Source organism: Bactrocera oleae, chromosome 5, assembly GCF_042242935.1.
Source record: "Bactrocera oleae isolate idBacOlea1 chromosome 5, idBacOlea1, whole genome shotgun sequence".
Classification (NCBI taxonomy): Eukaryota; Metazoa; Arthropoda; class Insecta; order Diptera; family Tephritidae; genus Bactrocera; species Bactrocera oleae.
In genome coordinates, this window is record NC_091539.1 from 45,965,327 (window position 1) to 45,980,200 (window position 14,874).

The following is a 14,874-nucleotide window of genomic DNA, read 5'->3' on the forward strand; positions in this document are numbered from 1 at the left end:
ACTAACAGCAGAACAGTAATATGCCTATGCCTCATTGTGAATAGTAGGAGATCTAGCTAGCTTCTTGCTTCATCAAGCTAGTTATAGAGATTCCAATTAACACTCAAGTATAAGGTTGGCCGTTATTTCCCTTCCGCTTTTTTGCTCTTCATTCAATGCTTTATAAAAAGTGTTACAGTGATCGGATTTAGTTAAAATATGCGCCGTTTTGTTCGATGATCTGTTTCCATCTAGACGGCAACTTCATAATACCTTCCTCGTAGAAGCCCTCCTCCTTATTTGCGAAGAATTCGGACAGCCACTTTTCACAAGCCTCTTTTGAGTTCAACTTCACACCACCAAGGGCATTCGCCATGGACAGGAACAGGTGGTAATCACTTGGCGCTACGTCCGGGCTATATGGTGGATGCGATAAAACCTCTCATCCGAGCTCCCGTAGCTTCTGACGAGTCATCAACGAAGTGTGTGGTCTGGTGTTGTCCTGGTGGAACACTACACCCTTCCTGTTGGCTAAATCTGGACGCTTCTGGTCGATCTCCTGCTTCAAGCGGTCCAGTTGTTCGCAGTAGATGGTAGAATTAAGCGTCTGGCCATATGGGAGCAGCTCATAGTGGATGATTCCCTTCCAATCCCACCAAACACACAGCAAAACCTTCCTGGCCGTCAATCCCGGCTTGGCCACTGTTTGGGACGATTCACCGGCCTTCGACCACGACCGTTTTCGCTTGATATTGTCGTATGTGATCCATTTTTCGGCGCCAGTCACCATCCGCTTCAAGAATGGGACGAGTTCGTTCCGTTTCAGCAGCATATCGCAGGCGTTGATTCGGTCCAGAAGGTTTTTTTGCGTCAAATTATGCGGCACCCAAACATCAAACTTTTTTTTGTATCCAGCCTTCTACAGATGGTTCAAAATGGTTTGGTGACTAACTCCCATCTCCTGGGCGATGTCACGAGATGCCATATGCCGGTCTAACTCGATGTATTCCATGATTTGATCGGTATTTGTCGTCACAGGTCTTCCGCCGGCTGGCTTATCCATGGTGTCGTTTTCACCGGCTCTGAATCGTCGAAACCATTCCTCCGCGGTTCGAAGTGATAGAGTACCATCCCCCAAAACACCATTAATCTCACGGAACGTTTCTCTAGCGGATTTGCCTTTAACGAAGGAAAACTTTAAAATAGCGCGAATTTCGGCGTTAGTGAACTCCATGTTTACACGTCTATAACTGTTGAATGCAATATCCAAACTAATCATTTTGTAGGTTATGTCAAGACCTTTCAAATTATGTATAGTGTTGCCAGATACGAGCTCTGTAGCGCTTTGTACATAGCCGCGAAATTCAAAAGACAAAAAAGCGGAAGGGAAATAACGGCCAACCTAATATAAGGGTAAAATGTAGCCAAATTACAATTGACGAAATTTTTTGAAAGATGTCACTGCATAATTACTAGATTAGCACCTATTTCTAATAGATCCCGCCATTGCGAGTTCATGGTTAAAGCACCTTTAGTCTTTCCCGTGAAATATCTGGTATAAAAATTAATATATTTGGTAGATTTGTGTTGGGCGCAAAAAATACCGTTGATCTATATTAAACAAATTTAAACTGTTTTCAGAACTTGTTTGACAGCTCAAAAATCATAATTTTAACAAATTCAACATTCAGTGCTGCAAGTTTTCACAAATGCATGCCTTCGCAATATTTGCCGTATTTTTTTGCCCGTCGCCGTCTCTAACACGGGCTTATGGTCACACACAAATCCCACACTCCTGTGGGCCAAAATTCTCAAAAGAAAATGTGGCTGACTAGTGTTCTGAGACAAGATTCAACCACAATCGGTGGAACGCTATCGACTGAAATCCACAAGGCAGCCCGCGAAAGGCCGACTCGCTCTAATCTGGATAAGAAATTTGGACATGAAAAATTTAAGGTTCGCAAAAGATTGGTGTCAAATCAAGAATGCGGAAATTTGCTGGCCCGCGGACCCTTAGGATATAACTTATTCTGTAACTGTGAGAAAAAACTTTAGATTTTCCTATTTTCTATTTCCTTCAAGAAAAATCCGTATCTTGAACAGATTTACGAATCAGGGCCACCCTGTTGCAGAGAAAAATTTCCGAAAACTAAATTTAGAAATTGAGAATAAAGCGTTTTGATTTGTAGGTCATTTAGCATCAGTCTAAAGATACATTTGTAGGCCACTCGTTAGAACTACTGAACCAATAATACATTTTAAATGGTCGAAAAATACTGTTATAGTAAAAATTAAAAAAGAAGCATATGTCACTTCTGACTTACTTTGAGAGCGGCACACCATTTGGCTTATTTATGAACTCCTCATGATGCAAAACCGCATCATTCCATGGAACATCCAGAAATTTCAATATTTTCCGCATCCACTCTTCGGGATGCAGAACCAACTGTTCATAGTAGACCTGAAAAAAATTACAATAATAAAAACAAATAATGAAAACTTATGACACTAGCTGCAAAGTAAACATGAAAAAGTGGACAATTTGAATTTTAATTCAATTAAGCGAGCAAATGATATGTGCAAAATACAAAGGTTTTTTTATTAACGAACTCGCGTTCGAAATGATAAAAGCGATTGAAGCAATTCGCATTTGCATTCACAACCGACTAAACCATTAAGTCATCAATCAAATGGAAAATGTGAATTGAAAATTAAAATGTAAAATTTAAAATAAAAACGAAAACGAAAATGAAACGTAAAATGTAAAATCACTAAAACCAGCTAGTGAATTGCGGCAACAAAGCGCAAATAACGGTAGAGTTTTACATTTTGATTTTTCACTAGATTTTTTTAACATGTCTCACTGGCAGATCTGTTTGAAGGCAGCTTTTTTGCAGTCGTTCGTTGCATGAACGCGTACTCGTCGTATTTGTCAATATGCTACACATTTCAATCAATCAATGACTGATGCTGCCGCACCAAACCATCGCCATTTGTAAGCACTTGAGCGCTAGCAAGCACTCTTTCTACGCTATATATGTTTTCCCCTGGAAAAATATAAATTCACACAGAAATGCACATTCACTTATGGACTTACCATCATGCAGCGCTCCTTGCCGATCTCCTTGCATTGGTTGTGCATCACTTCGATGGCGAAGTTCCACTTCCGCATACACTGCCGGTAGCTGGTCAAATCGAAGCCGGTTATCGTCACATGGCGCGAGATGATTGAATGCACTGTGGCGCGCCCATCCCTTACCATAAACAGGAACTTCGCCTAAAAGCGAAATTATGTTGCAACATGTAGAGTCGCCGAACCAAGCGGTTGACAAGGAAAAAGAAAATTGAGATAAAAAAGCAAAAAAAAAAAATAAAAGAGAGAAAGAGAAACGATGGTATAGAGTTAAGTGACATGTCGAGTGTAGTAGAGATACTAAGTATGTTCGTGTCAGATGTGCCAACGACAACGAACGATAATTACATTTGGAAATAGTTCTATCACGTAGGAGCCCATCTTTAGCGTCAGCGGATCCTTATTGCATAGACGAGGCGCTGGTTCGCCATGTTTAGCGATGATTTCGAGACAAAATTGCGCTATTGCACCGTTCATCACCTCTTTGGTGATGCCCGCCTCCATCAGTCGCATCGATTCCTTCTCCGATTTCATCCAATGCGAGCGTAATTGCAGTATACGTGGTATGACACGTGTCTCCTGGCCACATCTATATTTTTTGTTTGTTTATGCCGTGATGCGGAGTGTGCCGGAGGAGTTGGTCGATGGCAGCAACAGCAGATATCGTTGTTGGTAGGCGGATGTGTACACGTACGAAATGAAAAGGAAGCGGAAGAAATTGCTATTAGTTTTATATTGAGTGTACTTCCGGTGAACAAGTTCGCACAGGTGATGGGCGTTAAAAATAATAACTAATAAATATATATTAAAAATTAAGGAAATGTACAGTTATGATTAAATTTTTTTTATTTAATTGGGCTTGATTGGAACATAATTACGCTAGTTTGTATGTGTAAAAAATATTATCGACAATTTATCTCTGTTATTTGTTATGGTAAATATGATGTTTGTGCAATATAATACTTTTCTAAAAGAAATATTTTAGTTGTTTACAAAATATTTAAGGGGTTATATCCACTTGCAAGTCAGAAAAAGGCGTTCTTTTCAGCAATTTTTTTTTTGAAGGCATTTTATCCAAAAACAAAAAAAAATAATATATATTATAGATGAATACAGGTAATTTTCAAGAGACTATTTTTGATTTTTTGTGAAAAAATTTACACTCTGTGGTTTAAAAAATCGAAATTAAAATTTTCAAGTCGATCGCTCAAGACGTTTTCGAGAAATTCTCCACACCAATTATGAAAACAGCGTTTCGAGGTAAACAGAGCAGTAAGTTAAAAATATCTTACAAATACACTCATATCTTCAAAAATATTTACCGAATCAACTTCAAATTTCGGAGAAAATTCTGAAATACATATGTATATGTAACATACAGTGGATATATGCATGTGCAAAAAGGAAAATCGATTTTTTGATATTTACAAGTGGATATAACCTCTTAAGAAATTCTAGCTGTCTTCGATTCATCAAGCGTTACTCTCCAGCGAATCAAACAAACTATATCAGATGCAGCACTTGTGGTGCAACCGTGCGCTTACATATTCTTTGACGTATGCGCAATAGTGTTATGATTTTTCATTGTTAAATATAAATTATTATATTTGATTTTAAGTCTTATGTTTTAAAAATGCAAGAAAATATAGAAATTTGTAATTTCATTTGTCGTTTAAACAATTCACAATAATCAAAGTGAGCTGAAATATGCAAAACAAAACTTGGCAATATTGAAGATAGAAGTTATACCACTTTAATGGGTACGCATACTCTCTTGCTTCAATTCAACTCGATAACTTTGTTGTTGCTTTTACATGTAAATTTTTTGACAAGAGAGCAGAGAAATGACCAATCGAAGACAGCTTCTATTATATTTCCTAAGAGGCTTCCAACTGAGATCCTAGCAATAATAAACGAAGTGAACTTTGGAAAATATTTTCCAACAAAGAACAGCTGTTACGCAAGAAAACTTTTTTGGCACTTGTATCACCTACTAGCGATGCAAAAATACTCTAAACATAGATTCTTTAAGATAGCGAAGAAAAATCAACAACAATTTATCAATGGAAAAAGAGAACTTGAGAAGCTGAAATCACTAGAAAAACGATCCGTTCGAGAAATCGACTGAAAACTATCCCGATTTGCTGCAGACTTCAAAGACGGAACCATCTTTACAAAAACATTAAATCTTTGTACTTAATTGAAGGCCATTTAAAATTAAATATAACCCGAGCAATCGGTCAATATAATCGGTACACTACACACCTACAGATAGTTGCAGGGCCTTATACTTAATTTTGGTCATGCGTGGACAGAACATCTTAAGTCTAAATTAATAGATGTTGGACTCAGTCCAACAAATTTGATTACTACAGTTGAGAATGTCATTGTAGGGTTAGATTTCGTAAAGAACTTGAAACCTGATATACAAATTTATATTGTAATAAAAAGTAACGTCAAGAATTGAAAGAAGTCGTACCTTTTCATCAGTTGTCGTGCCTCGAGTTCCAAGCCAAGTTTCTCATCTCCTCCTTTGTGAGAGACAACTTTATGAGAGTCATATATATAAAATATTGCGGTTATTTACCAAGAAATGGCAACTTGAATTCTCGAGGATGCTACCATCGAATTACAAAGAGTAAAAGGTACAGAAATTTAATCAGCTTGGCGAGGAAAAATTAATATAATATGATAACGGCGTCAAAACCAAAGCCCAGACATCTCATTTGCACCGCAACCAAAAAAAAACAACATAGTGACCTTTTGAATAAAAAATGTTTCGTTCTACTCCTACTTCTAGGTTTATGTCCGCCATCTTTGAATTAGCCCGTTCATGTGAAAATATATCGATTCTACGCAATCAAAACTCGCATGCTCTTTCATATGTAGTATTACTGGTATTCAAGAAAAGCATGTAACTAGTTCAAGGAAAATTGTAAGCTTCAATAGAAAAGCATAACAATATGGCAGCTTTCTCTCTTTCTGCTAGAGTTGCAATAGTTTGTAGTATAGGAAAATCTATATTTTAATAACCATATTGTAAGCGCATAAATTCTCCGACAGTTTGTTGTTGAGCAGGAGAAAACAAATATAATACCTGACACAATTTTATATACCAATGTACCATAAAGTAAAAACTTTTTTCTCTTTTGATATTCTTTAAAAGAAAACTTTCTTTCTTTAATATTATTATTATTTTACTTCTTTATTTGCTTCACTTTATCCAAAAAAAAAACACAGAAAACAAAAAAATAAATTAAACTTGAAACTTACACCTGTGGCTGTAGCATGGTCGGCTCCTGTCGACATCCTGCATACATACATACAAACACGAAACCTCAGGAGAGCAATTGAAACTTCAGTTTTCATGCTTTTATGAAATTTTCTAGCAATAAAAAGGTTGTTAGAGGTGGCTCAAAGGTAGCTTTGTAAAATATTAAACAATAAAATTTTGTTTGGTACAAAATTTGGTTGAAAATTCGTGTTCAGTTCGGCGAAGATACAAACATTCGTGCGAAAATATTTTGATGATTTTTTATTATTAGATTTATTTACTTTAAAGGGGTTTTTTTCTAAATAAGAAATTTGGCAGTCGGTCGCCATGTTGTTGTTGCGCCTTCCATATTTGAGGAGAAAGTCATTGCATCATTTCAGCCAACACCTATGACGTCAAAGAAGTGTCAAATTAATTGAATATTCCTAACTCAAAAAATATGGCTGTGCACCCCAGACTGCCAGTCCGTCGAATTTGTTATTTCGATAACCACTAGGATCAACCCTTAGTTAGATAATTTAGCTCTCTTCCACTTCGTACAATTTACTAATTGACTAAATTAAGAGGTGGAAGTAATCTGAATTGCTTAAAATCGTCTAAAAATCCTGTTCATCGATTTGGTTATCATGATAACTATTAAGCTAACCCCTTAATTGGATAAATTAGCTTTTTCTGACTTTGAAATAATTTTTGACATTTCATCGTATTGTACGCACGAATTTAACTTATTAATAAATAAAGTTGCATTATCCTGCTTAATTGAGTTCCTTAAGAATAAAACTAAGTAATCGATTTATGTGTTTACATAACACTGAAGACCCAGTGCCAATTAATAGCGTTAAGTTAATTTAATTTATTACTTATTGCTATTTATTCTACAAGACATTATATTAAATAGCATTTGATTTTCGTTTGCCTTTTTAAATCAATTAAGACAAATTAATTTTATAAACAAGCATACATATGTACATCGCCGCTTCGCAAAGAAAAAATTATTTCCACTTGTTTACTATTGAATATTAATTGCGCAATTAAGATCTCAATTGTTGCCTTAATTAAATAAAAATTAGATAATTATTCAATTTAAGCAAATGTTTAGTCAACTTTTAATTTTATTTTTCGGAAACAATAAACAAAAAACTTGAAAATTAAATTAAATAGCGGAATTAAAGTATATGTGGTTGTATGCTTTTTGAGTTAAGACCCACATAATTTAGTCCATTAGCGAATGAAAATCGTCAAGTCCGAACGTCATAAAAGAACCCAGGAGCTAAACATTGCATAGAGTGGACCCATTTAAGTAAGGCTGAATACAAAAGGAAACTCGATGCCTGAAGATTTTTTTATTTTATTTCGAAATATATTTAGATGACAATCACGACTTTTCTAGTTATTGTTATAGCCAGTAAACAGCGCTGCAAATTTATCCCAAAAGTTTGGATTTAAAAATTAAAATATTAATTTGTAATTCCAACATCTCGGGTAATTGAAAGTTGATTGATTGATGAACAGTCGGGTATACGCAGCTGAAACCAAAACGAATTTAGATTCTTCGAAACATTGTCAAATACGATAAACAATTCGAAAATGTGTATATCACTACAACAACAATAACAGTTTTCAAAGCTATTAATAAAAGGTTTTAAATGCTCTAATTCAATCTCTAAGCATTTCGAGCTTAATCGAAATTTAAAAGGACACTCATTGCATGTTCGACTTCGACTTCAATTTCGATATTAAATTACGTTTGCCGACACATACTCAATACATACGAACATAGCAAAGCACACATACCAGCACGTGTTCGCCTACGTTCAGCTACATTACACATTCCTCAATCGCTTTCGATTTCAATCGCTTTGAAAATTCGATAGCTGCAGCAATTCCTCAATTTTGCTCACTAGCTTTTACGCTTAATGATCTGCTTTAAAAGCACATGTGTGAGTGTGTATAAGAGCATTGCACGTTTGTTTTGCCAATTCGGTTTGCTTTTGCACAGCTGCTTTGTGCAATCAACACCGAAAAAAAACAATAACAACCACATCACTAGGCAGGTAGACAAACAACCAATGGGCGGGAACAGGCGGGCACAGGCGGGAAGAGGCGTACTGACAAACTGAGGCGTAAAGAACCAGGAAAGAATGATAAAAACAAAAACCAAAACAACAACAATAGTATGAGAAAATAGTAGAAAAACACTAGCACACACACACACACACATATGCAACGCGTCAGGCAATATCCTGTCAGCGCGCAGAAAAGGCAAATAGAGCAGTTGTACGCTTGTGGGGTGTGGTGGGAATGGGGTGCAGCGCAATCACATGCTGTGCGTCGCGTCGTCTTACACTTCATTTCACATTCCTTCAACTTGCAATGAGTGATGTGTGCGATGCGCGCTGCAAAAGAAAATGAAGAAGATAAAAGCGTTGCTGAATTTCCTTAATACGCTCTCACCCAGTGTGTGTATGTGTATACGCGCGTTGTAGTAACGTTGGAAAAAAGCGAATAGGAAAATTTGCAATGAATCTAGAAAACAAATGACAACGCATAACTCGTGCCAAATAGCCAGTCAGCCAACAAACCGCCCGTATTGCCATGCTTCACCACACACACTTGTATGTATGTATGTATAGAGATTTTGTGCCCCATTATTTGCCGGCACATAAATTTCTTGCTGTAGTTTTCTTATAGTTTCTGCTTGATTTCTTCGCTCTTCTTTTTTGCCGATTGCGAAGAGAATTGTAGTTATCAGCGGCAATGACCATAAATTCTACTGCAGACTACCGTTACTGCCGAGAACATATGCGTAATTTTATTAAATTTAAGCCATTTTGTTGTTACTAAAATTCAAATTGGTAGAAAAGGATGTGGAAACCGAATTTATGCGGTTGAATGAGCTTGCGTGCAGCTCAGCTGTTTCTGCGCAAGTTTAGCAGATTCATGGTCGTACTATGCTTACGGCTCATTTGATTTTAAAATTTCTATATCGTTATTTTAGTCAAAATATCTACAAATATTCTTAAGTGTGCCGCACTTATTTGAAACAAGGCAGAAGTAGGTGCCGATTAGGCAGAAGCAGGATTAATGCTGTAAGTTGCGGAGAAGAGACAAAGTGGTCTAACTAGTAGGTTACGTAAACAGGCTGATATTCGTGAGGTCACGTATAATCTCACTCACTTGGATAGCGCGTGTTGCGTGTCCGTTGTAATACATAGTACTCCTAAATATAGATCAAACATACCGTCGCATATCGACAAAACGCTTTGAAGGGGGCACAAATTTATTGACCCAGCTATATCGATTCGAGGTTCTAGTTCGTAGAACGTGTGGAAACCGAGATGATTCAACCTTAGACTGGCGAAAGCTGAAGAGTGGAGGGGAAAGTGTCAATATGTTTCCAACTTTCTCCATGCAACTTTAAAAAGTCGCGTCTTCCGAAATCTTTAGCATCGCATGAGTGGAAATAGAAGTGTCTAGTTAAAAGGTCGATTATATCTATGCTGAAACGTCATACAGCCGACCAGACCAAGGTTTGTTATTACGGCAATTCTATGCCATGACTAAAGTGTTCTCGACCAATCTGACTTCAATATGACGAACCTTACGATGATTATTACCAAAAAGGTTCTCGATATATATATGATATATATTTTAGAAACTAGATGATGATTTCATCAAGAATCATTAAAAATGAAATACAGACAATAAATATTGCAACTCTCGCTTTCACACTTACAAGTCCAGAATAACACCGAATACCCTCTCTTTGAATAAAATATTTTATGCTATAGATTTGTTATCAACTGAGAAATAAAAATTCTTTTTTTAACACTTCTTGTATTTTTTATTTCTCCATGAGTATGCATGCCATAATAGCTCGAAGCCCGGTCACTGTTATAATTTCTAGGAATACAACCAGAGCCGCTCTCCCAACCAAGTTTCTCATGCTATAACTAGACTGTATAGCATTTTAGACGTTGGCCATAAAAAAAATCGACAGCGCATGAAAGCACACCAACACTGCATACAAAAACCAACACAAATCTACACCTCACAACCAAAAAGGTAAGAGCATTTATCAAACAGCCACCAGAGAACGCTTAGGCATTGGATTTCAGTGACGTTTGCCAAGCGAGGCGGCCAACAGCTCAGCAGCGCTTCAACTTCAACAAATGGCATGCCATCCGCATACATATTGCTTTGCCTGTTTCGCTTTCTCTAATAGACAACTTTTTTCGCAAAGCAAAAAAAAAAAACAAAATAAAAATAAAAAATCTGTTTTACTTCAACTCCGCACATTTCGTGGAAACTCACTCGCACTATATTTGTATGGGATACCTTTTTTGGCCAACAAAGAGTAGCTCAAGCAGAGCTATCAACGTTCGCCGGTGTATGCGATGGACGCGCGCCTGTTGGTATGCTAGGCATTCTACTATAGTAATATACAAATTTCAAGCAATTTTATTTTTTTTGTGCTATTGTATTTTTTGGCTGGTTCTATTTTATGGTTGGTGCTGCTACTGGTCTCGCTTTCAGACCATAAATATACAAAAACCGTACATCACAACGAATTATCTTATCCGTCCATTTTGAGAATGCAATACAAACGAGGCATGCCAGCGCCAAGTTGGCACAATTCAAGCAAGCGAAACTACCGTAGCCAGCGAGCAGTGGTGCGGCAGCAAGACAGCTCGGATACATAGTTGGAGAGCTTCAACAGAACTCAGCTCAACTGAATTTACAATGAATAAAGGGAGGCCTTTACGCTTGCCCTGCTCGGCTGGCAACTGCTCTCCTGCTCATAAAAGAACCAAGTACTCCTCGGAATACAAACACACCCACACACATATACTTGGATACACATATTGTTGGCATAAATTATATGCTATGACAAGCTCTAATCTGTATTTTAGTAAAATATAAAATATGAAAAGGAAAAATTAGTATGGAATTTCTCGAGCGAAAGGCGGGCCCTTCACCTTATTATATTATTATATTTTTTCTTTATTGCTGATGTAGAAGCAGGCGAACAGAGGTCATCAGATTTCCCAAGTGTACTCACCAATTGTGTGTGGAAATAGCTAATACAATAAGCTAATATTCGATATCTACTTTGAAAAGTATGCATGTGTAGACAATTTGTGGGAATAGAGCATATTATATTACTTAGTCAACAGTCATAAACTAAATATATAAATTAGCATAAATTCATATACATAGGTATATATTATTTTGCTAGTACAATTATCAATTTTCATTTAGCATTACTCAATGCCATTAATTACATTTAAACCACATCAGTAATGAGAACCCAGGCGAAATAGCTGAACTATTTCAGTTGAGACTATACAGAACACGAGTGTACTCTTGAGACTACAGCATGTAGAACGAAGCTTAAGGGGCACATCTAGTGTGAACTTAAAAAAAAAAAAAATTATTTACCTATTTCTATAGGCTATACCTTTGAAAATACCATACTAAAATTGTAAATCGTTATCTCACATAGTTTTTGAGTTGCAGCCTTTTAAAGTGTAGCAGCTCAGTTCAATCAGCTCTAACAGTTTATCTTAAAGCGCCTTTTTCTCAAAAAGACCATTTTTATACTCTCGCGATATGTTGCTACAGAGTATAATAGTTTTATTCATCTGACGATTGATAAATAATCAGAATGACGAGACGAGTTGAAATCCGGGGTACTGTCTGTCCTATAAAATGTCATAACTAAGCACTAAAATAGCATACAAAACTGTAATGTGGTACACGAGATTGCAGTAGCAAGAGACATATTTAGTACACAGATTGTTTAAAAGTGGCCGTGGTCCTATCTTCTTCATGGCTAAATGGACATATCTTCCAAACCGTTGAAGCTAACTCAACCAAACTTTCTGATAAGAAGTATTTTTATCATTTCTTCATACGCTGTGAAAATAGGTAAAATCAAATAATAACCACTTCCACTCCCCATATAACGCTTTTGTGGAAAACTACTAAAAGTGCGATAAGTCCCACTTGCCTACAATCTATGAAATCAGGGCAATACTTCCCCAAATTTAAATTAAAGTTTTGACAACACCTGAAATTCTTTTCTTGGCTTTGATCATTGCGAGAGTATAAAATGTTCGGCTACACAATTTTGTAAATTTTTTATTCCCTTGTTCGATTGTAACTCATAGTGAGATTTTTTATGTTTCATCTACGAAGCAGGAGTCACTGCAACAGTGAATGAACTTTTTTAATGCAGTTGCGTGTAACTCGAAAAATATTTAATTATTTTCTTAAAAGATTTGACTGTGTATTCTCAATATATTGCCACACAACGTATAGTATATTCGTGCCTTTCAAGAGATAGCGTAACTTGACTATTATTCCATTGTTCCAATATTCCGAACATGTGTTGGAAAGCTACTTTCCTTGTCGTCTTTTTTAGTATATGCTATTCATTTGAAATAAAAGCAACAATACTTTTTTCACTCAAATATGTCGAACATTGTGCCTGATATGTGTTTTTAAGGGGAATTCTTTTTCCGTACTTTTATATGAAGAAAACCCCACCCAAAGTCATCGTATTTTGGCTTGGAAGACGAAGAACCTCCTGGGCGGCCAAAACAGTTTGAAAATGTGGAGCTGGAAGTATTAATCGTTGAAGATTTTTGGGAGTCACTCACGCAGATATTTCAAAACGCTTAAAAGCAGTCGGGTAAATTCAAAAGAAAGAAAACTGGGTGCCATATAAATTGAAACCAAGTGACGTTGAAAGATTTTACAAGTCAGAAATACTACTTGAACTTTTCAAAAAGATGTCCATTTTGCAACCAGCTAAATCTACAGCAAAGACCATCCATGATGCCAAGATATTGTTCTGTATTTGGTGGGATCTGAAGAGCATGCTGTATTATGAGCTTTAAACAAGAAAAAACGTTAACTGCGGTTGCACCGAAGCTATAATACCCTTCACAAATACAAACGCCCCTTACAAGAACTTGATTCAGAACGTTCAATGGCAGCTATATGATATAGTGATCTGATCTGACCATTTTTTGCGGAGAATAATTTGTTGCCTTAAGCGATAACTCGTGCCTAATTTCGTGAAGATATCTCGTCAAATAAACAAATTTTCCATGCAAGCGCTTTACTCCCATCGTTCACTTAATATGGCAGCTATATGCTATAGTAGTCCGATATCGGCCGTTCCGACAAATGAGCAGCTTTTTTGTGAGAAAAGAGCACGTGCAAAATTTCAGATCAATAGCTTAAAAACTGAGGCTAAATCAAATTAGCTCATCATGCTGATCATTTATGTATATATTTTATAGGGTCTCCGACGTTTCCTTCTGGGTGTTATCGGGATGGAATCCACAAATTGTCAGAAAGATGAAAATGTTTTAACTTTATATGGACAATACTCTGAATAATACTATAAAATAATATAATGTAGATGATTTTCTTAAATAAACATTAAAATTTTGAAAAACAACCGCACGAATATAGTTAGAGTTTTCAGGCCGTCACACTAGGTGTGCCCCTTAACGTTACATTTTTGGGTAACACACCGCACCTCTACTCTCCGCACACTTTCTCGGCAACCATCTGAGTATTTGCCGTTACAATTATGCTAGAATAATTTAAGGAGACAAATGCGCATAAATTAGAAGTCATGAAGTACTAAATGCTGGCTAAGAAGGTACTTATAAGAGATATACATACTATATATGTATGTAACATGTGTATATATGAAATCAGAGTTGGCACCCAAGTCATTTGTCCGCAAATCCGAGTGTTCGCACATTTCGGCTTCTCCACTTCATGTAATGCTAAATTAAGTTTGTTGATTTGAATAGTGTCATGCTGTCAGAATGGTGAGTTTGCAAACAAGCGATGATTTACATTAGCAGTCGACGTCTGAACTGGACTTCACTTACTCTATTTGTACAATTAAGCAGTGTGTGTATTTAGGGACTACAAAACCATGTTCATATGCGATAGGCAGAGAGAGAGGAGGGGAGAAAGGGAGAGGAGAAGCAATGTCGCACCAATCGACTGCTTAAGTTTAAAGGAAGTTTATTTAATTTAAGACACATGACATGCAGGATTGCAATTTGCATTACTGGACAACGGAATGTTCTATAACATTGCGCATTTAGGTAGGTTGTAATATTTAATACCAATTCAGTCTCAGTATAGTACAGAAGTAGCACATTAAAAAAACTCGATTGTTAGGTCACAAGCTTATAAAGGATATTTCGCACTTTGCGTTTAAATCAAACAAAAAAGGATCTTCTTTTCAATCACACTTATTAAGGAGTCTAATACTGCTAATTTGACGAGATATCTTCACGAAATTTGGCACAGATTATAATCCAAAGCAATGGTCTCAAAATCAAGATAAAGACATTTTTATTCCCTTAATACTAAAAGAAATGCATGGGTGAATAGTATTACAGCTTCGGTGCAGCCGAATTTAACGTTCTTTATACTTTCGCAACATTTT

The 14,874-nt window shown here is 36.5% G+C and overlaps 1 protein-coding gene across 3 annotated transcripts in view; it reads right to left on the bottom strand.

Annotated features, from left to right (window-relative positions):
* Tpst (tyrosylprotein sulfotransferase) overlaps positions 1-14,874 on the bottom strand; it is a 127,917-nt gene that overhangs the window by 102,478 nt on the left and 10,565 nt on the right. For all 3 annotated transcript variants that reach the window (XR_004977162.2, XM_036365993.2, XM_036365997.2), the window contains exons 3-5: positions 3,461-3,701; positions 3,077-3,256; positions 2,304-2,440 (exon numbers count right to left, since the gene is read on the bottom strand). Coding sequence is in view for 2 of the 3 variants with exons in the window: in XM_036365993.2 (XP_036221886.2) it covers positions 2,304-2,440; positions 3,077-3,256; positions 3,461-3,701 (558 nt within the window). In the remaining variant the exon portion in view is untranslated. The remainder of the gene's footprint in view (positions 1-2,303; positions 2,441-3,076; positions 3,257-3,460; positions 3,702-14,874) is intronic.